Source organism: Haliotis rubra, unplaced genomic scaffold, assembly GCF_003918875.1.
Source record: "Haliotis rubra isolate DU_JTF1 unplaced genomic scaffold, ASM391887v1 Scf1530, whole genome shotgun sequence".
Classification (NCBI taxonomy): domain Eukaryota; kingdom Metazoa; phylum Mollusca; class Gastropoda; order Lepetellida; family Haliotidae; genus Haliotis; species Haliotis rubra.
In genome coordinates, this window is record NW_025765482.1 from 112,406 (window position 1) to 122,363 (window position 9,958).

General features: G+C 40.6%; 1 protein-coding gene across 1 annotated transcript in view; it reads right to left on the reverse strand.

The window, feature by feature from the left end:
• LOC124270636 (U4/U6 small nuclear ribonucleoprotein Prp3-like) overlaps window positions 1–2,085 on the reverse strand; it is a 33,893-nt gene extending 31,808 nt beyond the window's left edge. The window contains 2 exon segments of the mRNA XM_046705676.1: window positions 646–792; window positions 1,997–2,085. Coding sequence (XP_046561632.1) covers window positions 646–790 — 145 coding nt within the window. The 5' untranslated portion in view covers window positions 791–792; window positions 1,997–2,085.
• Between the last annotated feature and the right edge of the window lie 7,873 nt (window positions 2,086–9,958).

Consider the following 9,958-nt stretch of genomic DNA (forward strand, 5'->3'; position numbering starts at 1 on the left):
AAGCTCCTCAAAAACAGAGTGAGTGATGGAGCGAGCGAGAATGGTTGTACGCCACTTTTAGCAATATTCCAGTAATATCACGGTGAGGTACACCAGAAATGGGCTTCAAACATTGTATCCATGTGGGGAATCGAACCCAGGTCTTCGGCGTGACGAGTGGACATTTAAACCACTTGACTTCACCACCGCTCCCCTTTCTAACAGAGTATGTGACACCAACTTCCTGTCAGCAAGCACACACTTGGTTCTAAACTTCATCTTGAATATACTAAATGTTTGAATGTTGACTATTATCAACTAATCTACTGAAGGAACACTCACGATGACATGTGTCAACCAAGTCAGGATTATAGTTAGTGAGTTTAGTTTTACACCTCACTCGCAATGACTATATGGTGTCAACCAAGTCACCAGCAATTCAGTGATCACCCATGATCGCAGGATACGATGACATGTGTCAACCAAGCCTGATCACCTGATCCAGTTAGTCCCCTCTTACGACAAGCATGGGTTGCTGAAGACCAATTCTAACCCGAGTCTTCACAGGTCTCACCTCTTACAAGCATGGGCCGTTGAAGGTCAATATTTAAAACTGGTGGAATGAAGACAACCGACTGTGAAGATCAACGCCTGAAGTTCACTCACCCACTGTCTTCTTCCTGTCATAACCTCGGTCAATACAGTCCAAGGCAGCCGACACCAACGTGGGTTCACTGAAACCCAGGAACTTGTGCACGGTCTTGTCCAAGACAGACTTCAGATCATCATACTCTCTTCTTGACAGAGACATCTCTGAAACAAAACATGTGATATCAATAAATAATTTGGCTTTAGTGACAGTACTTTAGCCATCTGTTTTATGTGTGAATTCTATGCTCTTCTCCATCATGTATGAAAATGGTAAACCATTGAGAATGATAACATAGAAAGTAGGATTGAAGTCGGTGTTTGACAAGAAATAACTTCTGCATTACAGAGAGAAATTATGAGGTTGTGTAAGAAATTACTGCCCTTATGCAGTTGATACATTATATTTTCAGACTTATTATTCACAAACACAACTGTTGTAACCAAACACTTTAAGTGTCATTAAGGGACCGTTCATAACTTATGGCTTGGGGGGGGGAGGGCTGTGTGTGTGTGTTTTGGGATGTTTTTTTATTATTTCAAGGGGGGTTACCATTTTGTTCTGCAGGAGGGGGGTTTGTTAATTTTGTACATAAATTATTAGTATTATTATTTTATTTTTTTATTTATTTTTTGTACATGCCTTCCCATAAAAATCACCATCACCCCCACTAACCATATATTATGAACGGTACCTAAAGTAAACTTAAGCACACCTCAATGCAAAACATGACAGTAGACGATAATTGAAGGCAAAACTGAGCGTAAGTCCTGCATTATTTATGTGTTTCATTTATGTAGGAAAAGGTTGGACTTGGGTTTAGGGGATGCAGTATTGATTATATCCATAGACCAGACTATCAACAATACATCTGTGGTTCTTCCATTGACATATGACATGCCAATTCTCTTTGCTCAGTGAACAACAAAACACCTTTGTCATTTTTCCTTTTACAGAAATGTTCCGTGTTGCATAAAATGTCAGCTAAACCACGGACGTATATTCACGTGTATGTACGTTTGGCTAAACAATGTGGCACTTTCGTGCTTGCGGTGGTAAATGTGGCGTGTCTTAATATCCGGTGTCCACCGTCTAGCGTCAGTTCCAGAACACGCAGAACCTATCGATTAACACTACATTTGATAATAAGTTGAATTTATCGTAAATGTGAAAGATGATTACATCATGGATTTTCACCGAAATATTTTAAGTTAATCAAACATTGGCTTATCAACTACGAATATTTTCCTTTTCGATTTGGGGGTTTTGAATTGACATTGAGCTGTAGCCATTAGAAATTGCTTTGACAACCAGACACATATTTATTATATTCAAATACAGTCATCAATACAACAAAATATGGAGTACCTCTATTGAAAACACAGTTCTTGAACACGCGAAAATCCGCTAAGTACACGATCAAAATGGCGTGTGCGGGTTAGTTATATAACTGTACATTTGATTGGCTAGCGGTTCAAGAATTAACCAATACCTATTGAGTTTACAAACGAACACAACAAGGGAAATAATTCTCAAGTCCAGCGAGCTCTAAACTGGTTCCACTGTTAAACGCATGGCAAGCTTGGCGCTCTAAGTTTATGTACAGGCGCCTAGTCTGAACTTTACTGAGAAAGTGTCATCCAAATGTAACGCATGTTACAAAATACTGAGGCCTGGGGTTACAAAATACGGCGTGAAAACAATTATAGAATAAAAATAGTTATTTAAAGTCTTTTAACGGCATTTAAAAGTGATACACATAAAGGCCAGAATTTATTGATCTCAACTTCTTTATTTAGTTGAGTTGAGTTGAGTTGAGCTTTTCGTCACATCGGCATTTTTCCAGCCATATAGTGACGGGAACAAGTTTGCATTAGTAAATATTGTAAGTACATACTCGGAATGAGTTTTGTTTCAAAGACATTTATTGATTACATTGTCATTCAAAAGCAGAAAAAGTCATAGCATCAAATTTAAAGACAGGCGGTTTGTTACATTTCATAGTTACAATTTATGGTTGTTACATTTCACAGTTACAATTTATGATACGGATCAACTTCCCTCAGGTAGTTCAGTATCAGATGGGCGCTCACGCGTGAGAACAGATCTTTTAGGTTTATTTAGAAGAACATAAGTTTCGGAGTACCGGATTTCCTCTAATATACGCCCGGGCGCTTATTTTTTCAATGGAGTCCCTGACCCGGCGCTTATTAGAGGCCCGGCGCTTTTGCGCTTTTAGGTCTAATTACCATAATTTTTAGTGAGCTGCATAACTCCGGCGCTTATTAGAGGAAATATGGTATATCACTACTCCTTCATCAGGGGAATGAAAAAAAATACAAAGTACCCGTGAAGCAACAACAGTTATTAAATAGCCAACAGTTAAATGCGCTGATTTGTAATGACAATGGACAAATTGAAGCCATTGATTAATAAATAATTATTTATTTTTTTGGTTTTGTTCAAAATTGTATTCCTGTAGACATATTACATATAATTATTATCATATAATCATATATTTTCTACGTGGGCTAAAAAATATCGGGGTTCATATTTTTCGTACGATGCCCAAGGGCAAAATATCACTTTATCATTGTGACGTGACGTCATGAACAATGCTATGACGTCACGTTTCTTCTGTGACGTTGCATTCTTCGTGCAGAGACGGTGGGTAGCCAGCCTGTGTTTGAAAGTAGATTGGGTTTATTTTTCTCAATTTGACGACTTCTAAACAGAATATTATATTTGTGTCCATATCATACTATGTTTACGACACCCGTGCCTAAATATCGGTATATCTTTGTTGTTATATTTAGACCGAATTAGGCTATTCAGATTCTAACAACATTAGATTTTCGAGTTGAGCTGGAGAAATAAAACTTTGTCTGTGTAGCCATGCAACTGAAGCAGTTCGTTTTCCTTTCAACGTTGGTGACAATTGTGGTCAGGGAAAGAGCGGTGATTACGACACGTAACGTACGTCCCCGTTATAGCACTGTTGGTCTCTCGTGATGCCCAAAGAATATACCTGGAAAGACATTCATAAAAATAGAAACAGTTACAAGATGCCTTCATACGTCAAGTCCAACAGGGGTAGACTCTCACGTCTGTATTAGTTACTTGCATGTTAATAACAGGGGTGTCAATGAAATTAGGTGGGGAATCTTGTAATAAAGCGCGTATCAAAATTGTCATTTGCATATGTATGGATAAGTCACTAAACATTAAGAAGGCAAGCGTAGATGACACGGAAATGACATGTGGCAGTGATATTAATTATTTATAATGTGACATTGTTCCATGTGTAATGCGTTGTACAGTACAGGGGCCAGTGGTGTGCTATATTTAGATTGTACTAGATTTAGAACGAAAGATCTGGAAAATACCACATAATTTGTCTGAGTGGCATTCTGGTCCGAGGGTCTGCTACCTCAGAGAGTATTGTAGATATTTCAAGACTTTGGGTAAATGACAGGGGAATGATATGCTGTATGGCAGTGTTAACAATGTTCCCTGTGTAATTCGTTGTATGTGTATACTGAGAAAAGGGGCTGTGGTGTGCTATATTTAGACTTGTACTTGATTTAGAAGAAAGATCTGGAAAGTACTACATGGCGCTGGTTCCAGGGTCTATTACCTCATGATCAGAGAGGTAGAAATGTCAAGACTTTGTTGTTGTGTGTATGCGGGGAGCAGGCTATTGCCTCTCATCTTATAAAACATTTCAGGTTACAAGAAGACCAGCGTTGCCGTTCTGTGTAATGATCATTACACTAGTATATTCATTGGCCACTTTTGAAAGTTGGATAACTGTTGCTGACAAGTGAAAATTAAAGTATCTCTGAATTTGTAGTCTGTCTTGGAGTCATTTGTGAATTTAGTTATTTTTAGAATACAGTTTGTTAAATACGGAACATTTATTTGTTGTTTGTAGGTTCCACATCTCGTACTTTTACGGACCGACTATCGGTTATATTCGGCTTTGCCCGGAAAAATCACTAGTGTGTTAAAAATGTTCTTGCAGGTTACGGAAAGGGGCGAGTGGTGACAAAAGGAACTGCTCGACCCTTTCCGTACTCTGCAAGAACATTCGTCACATCGTAACTCACATGTTATTTCGGGACAAACCCAATAGCTATTCTTGGGGCTTACGGAAAGGGACGAGTAGTGGTGAATGCTGCAAGAAGACCCCTGTGGATGGTCCCGGCATAGCACGAGTTGGTCACGAACGAGTGTATTCTACCCGTAACTCCCGAGAAGGCGTTATCCTGCCTGTCCCGGAATAACGCGTTGGTCTCAAATGTAGTTCTTAAAAAATCGGAACTCGCATGACGCACATATGGAATCTCGAAGGGACTTAACTTCGTGCGTGTTACATTCAGAATGGACTCACAGCCGTAACCAGTGGCCAGCAAGCACACCCGGGTCTGTTTCTGGGGGAGGAAGCGACGGTGTTTCGGTAACGACACAGCATGAATAATGTAACCCTACTCAAGTAAATACTTCGCGGCACGTACTTCTCCCATGGAGATTACGGGACGCCAGCGGTAACTGCGTGCACGGCGGATCCGTTTCAGAAACACGATAGCTTGAATTCAGAGTGAGGCAGTTTAGCTTTACGCCGCTTTTAGCAATATTCCAGCAATATTACGACAGGGGACACCAGAAATGAGCTTACACATTGTGCCCATGTGGGGAATCGAACTCGGGCCTTCGGCGTGAGGAGCGAACGCTTTAACCACTAGGCTACCCCGCCGACCCTTTTACTTCAGAAAATGGGTTGAACTACATAGTTTCTTGTCGGACATGACTCTGGGTGGATTAGAAACTACTGGACTCTGTTTCCGATGTTACAAGTTAACTGATACATTTTGTTTTGATTATAAAATGTTTAGAAGAGATGAAGTGAGTGAGTTTAGTTTTACGCCGCTTTTAGCCATATCCCAGCAACACCACAGCGGGGACACCAGAAATGGGCTTCACACAATGTACCCATGTGGAGAATCGAACCTACATCTTCGGCGAGACGAGTGAACGCTTGATCTACCTGGCTATCCCTCCTCCCCCAGAAGGGATCAAGCAGCGTTTAGACAGGTAGATGTGGGACAAAGAGAAATAAGTATTGTGCACCAATATTCGTGCTATAGAACGGTGATCTGTAAATAATCGAGTCTGGACCACTTAAGTAAATATTGTAAGCTTGTTTGATTGTTGTTTACACCGCCATCATCAATAATCCAGTGATTCAGGCAATCTATCTGTCAGATCGTCCGTTCATCTCTGTCCGACCGTCCGACCGTTCATCCATCCATCCATGTGTGACAGACAGACAGACAGAGATATGTGCCCTCTATCACTAATCCCTTGCAGATACAGATATAAATATGCTGTCACACTGCCGCTTATCCTAGCCGCTATGTCCACCTGGACTGGATTCTATCACCTCTAGAAATACACATACCGTAAACAAGTCTCACAAGCGGCCGCTGCGATACAAAAAACTACAAATCTATTTATAGCCTCGCGTCATCAAGAATGGACTGGTCGGATCTATTTATAGCAAGGCGGATCAACACATTCGCCGTCACGCTGTTGAACGACCGTAGTTCCCAATGACGACTTCTGACGTAATCAGTTCATAGTAAAATGTGTTCATATATCAGCTGCTTTGTGGTCATGCAAAGCATCTGTGTCTGTCAAAACGTGCCCTCCCAACAATACAGTATTTCTTCTTCTACATGCTTCACCCTCCGTTGTTGTTTCTTCATATTTGGGCTTTGGCCTGTGTTCCGGATTGTAAATAGCCTTGACGTAGCCCATTCTTTCAAATTGTAAACACATTGTGACATTGGGGCGTGTATGAGGAGTTTGCGTTAGTGGTGGAGTTGCGTATACCGTATTTCCCCTAATAAGCGCCGAAGATACAGCAGCTCACTAACAATTACGGTAATGACACCCAGTAAGCGCAAAAGCACCGGGCTTCTAATTAGGGCTGCGCAATATAACCGGTTTACCGATATTTACCGGTTCACACATGAAAACGATACGTATTGCGATACGCCGATCGAAAACCGGTAGTTTGACATGCATTCGGAAAACCTTCGTAACACTCGGTAATCTTGATGATTGTGGAAATTATGGTAAGGGTGGTAGGAATGATCGTGGTGAAAATTACATTTAACTGGATTGTTAAGTTCTTTTCCTTGTTTCATTTGTGCCAAATATTATTTACATTTTTACTTTGTCGTCATAAAATGTTTTTATTAAGGTGAATCAAGCATAGTGATTTTGTTGTGGTTTTGCTTTATAAATCAAACATTAACTCGATTATAAGTATTTTTTTGTTAATAAAAACATCTTGCAATATATTGCAATACACATCTCAATACATGCTTTTGCATCGCAATATATCGCAATATGAAAATTCTCTGCAATACCCACCCCACCTCTAATAAGCGCCGGGTCTGGAAGTCCGCTGAAAAAATAAGCGCCCAGGCGTATATTAGTGGAAATACAGTATGTGTCATATTGGTCTCGTTGAAATATATGGTTGAAATGGTGTTGTTACGACGTAAAATCTCACCAAACATCATTATCCATTATTAGGTACATTTTAAATTTAATTTAAATTTTCAAATTTCAAATATAAAATCTACCATCTATTTTAGACCCTACTTGAAACCTTAAATTTGAAGCTTTGAAACATATCTTCCCGAATTCAAACACGTGTCAGACCGTAATTCTTTTTAAAGAAAAGACGTCTTTTATTGGAAACCAAGCGTTTAGCGTGAAGGAAAGGAAGAACACTCAGGACAGTAAACCAGACATCCTTTAACCGTGTGGATCCCCGCCACGCACTTATAGACTGACGGAAGGGAAATCGGGTCTTTATCAGGCCATGTAGTTTATGCATAGACACGGTTTGTTTCTGGACTAATGGCGTGCATGCGTCTGCACAAGGGCATATGGAGGAGAGTGGTTTTTATATATGGAGATGATATTTATAGGGAAGCATGTACAATGTCAATGCCCCCCACCACCAACTAAAATTTACGTACAAAGTAAGTTACCCCCTGCATTTCCTGTACAAAATCCCATAATTTTTAACCATCATATTTTAATATTTTGATGACCAAAATTGCTGATCCCGACACACACCCATACACCCCCCACTCCCTTCCACTAGTTTGTGTACAAAATTGCTCACCCCATCTACCTCCCCAGAACAATATGGTCGACCCCCCTTAAAGTCATCATCACCCCCTAGTCATACTGGAACGGTCCCTTACAAACTGATACACAAAGTATGATGCTGCTGATAATGATGATGATGATGATGATGATGATGAGTTTTTACCAAACAGGTACACGCATCGCTTTCTTCATAAATATTTCTTCAGACATGCACTGGTCCAAACCGAAAGTTGGCACTAGCGGGAAAACCCCTAACATTTAAATAGATTATTGATTCTGGAAATTTAACCGAATCAGCTGTATGTGTGGGAGGCGCACATGAAGACATGACCATGCCAGATGGCTTCAAATGTATCTGTTGGCACCATATTTTGCCACAAAGTGGTGCAAAGTTACTTCCCTTTTGGCTGGGCATGATCTGCTTCTCATGCTCTAATTTTCTCGACATTCTTTGACTCTAAGGCCAGCTGTAAAATGCGTTCCTTTGTACTCTGGTCAAGTTTGAATTATACACCACGTGATAGACGTGAAATACAACAAAATCTACCTTCGATCCCCCAAAACACCCCCTCCCCCCTTCTTTCTCACGAAATATAATACATTCTAACGAGTATTACATCGCATCGGCATTATTTCAGCCATATAGCGACAAGGCTACGTATGCACATATGCATATGTCCATTATAATTGCAAAGTTAAAGGAGTTCCTTAAAATACATATTTCTTAATTACAGTATCATTTTCAATTAGAAAAAATACATAGTTACAATTTATGATATACATGTCTATGTTTCTATTTCCATGTCATAGGGACGGTGGGGTGGCCTAATGGCTCGCTCGTCCCACCGATGACCCGGGTTCGATTCCCCACATGGGTACAATGTGTGAAGCCCGTTTCTGGTGACCCCCGCCGTGAGATCAATAGTACTAAAAGCGGCGTAAAACCCAACTCACTCACTCACTATGTCATGTTTCTGTCTGCGGGTGATGACAGCGGTCAGTCCAACCCGGAAGATGACCTTTGTGTATTTATTCAATATCGGTCCAACACGTGCTGACCGCGGAGCTTATTGCCTGCCATGCAATTAATGTCGGTCAAGAGGTCGATCAAATTAGGGGCCATTCAGCGCATGCGCGTAATTAACACTGTCGCTTGTACGTATTCAGAAGACATTAAAACGTGTGAATAAATTGAACTCCCGGATGATACAGACTTCGCCGCTGGCTTGGGGAGACCGTTGTGACAACGTGACTGGCAGAGTTTGTGTAAGACGCGGGCGGATTAACGACAGATAATCCCTATCCGCGTGTTTATTTCTTATGCGCATGTTAATTCCGGCGACTTTCGAACGGTTAAATATCAATGTTATTTTATGTGTTTAACTCAGGGTAAATTTACGATAGACGAGACTTTAGTATTAATACGGGGTAAGAATTATGGGAGGGGATTACGTCATGCCTGGTAGATTACAGTCTGTAGCCTCCGGCATGGCCTCGTGGGCATCATCGGTCAGCTTGAAAAACATCTTAAACATCATAAACATCACCTACGTCACAAACATTCTGAACACCACTCGTGAAGATCCGGGTTAGAATTGATCTTCAGTAACCCATGCTTGTCGTAAGAGGCGACTAAAGGGATCGGGTGATCAGGCTCGCTGACATGGTTGACACATGTCATCGTATCCCAGTTGCGTAGATCGATGCTCATGTGGTTGATCACCTGATTGTCTGGTACATACTCGATTATTTGCAGACCGCCGCCATATAGCTGGAATATTGAGGAGTGCTGCGTTATACAACAACCAAACCCAATCCTAAATACCAGGAACAGGATGACCATCGCAAACACCAGGAACATCATGAACACCATAATCACTATAAACATGAACATCCCCAACATCGTGAACACTCTGAACATCCCCAACATCGTGAACACTCTGAACATCCCCAACATCAACACTCTGAATCACAAGAATCAACCACAATTAACATCAGGAACATCATGAGCGTAAAAACATCATAAACACAATTAACATAATAAACATCATTATCTCGTGTACAACAATAAACATCACAAACATGACAAATAATAATAAACATAAAAAATCATAAAACACGGACATAATACGTGAA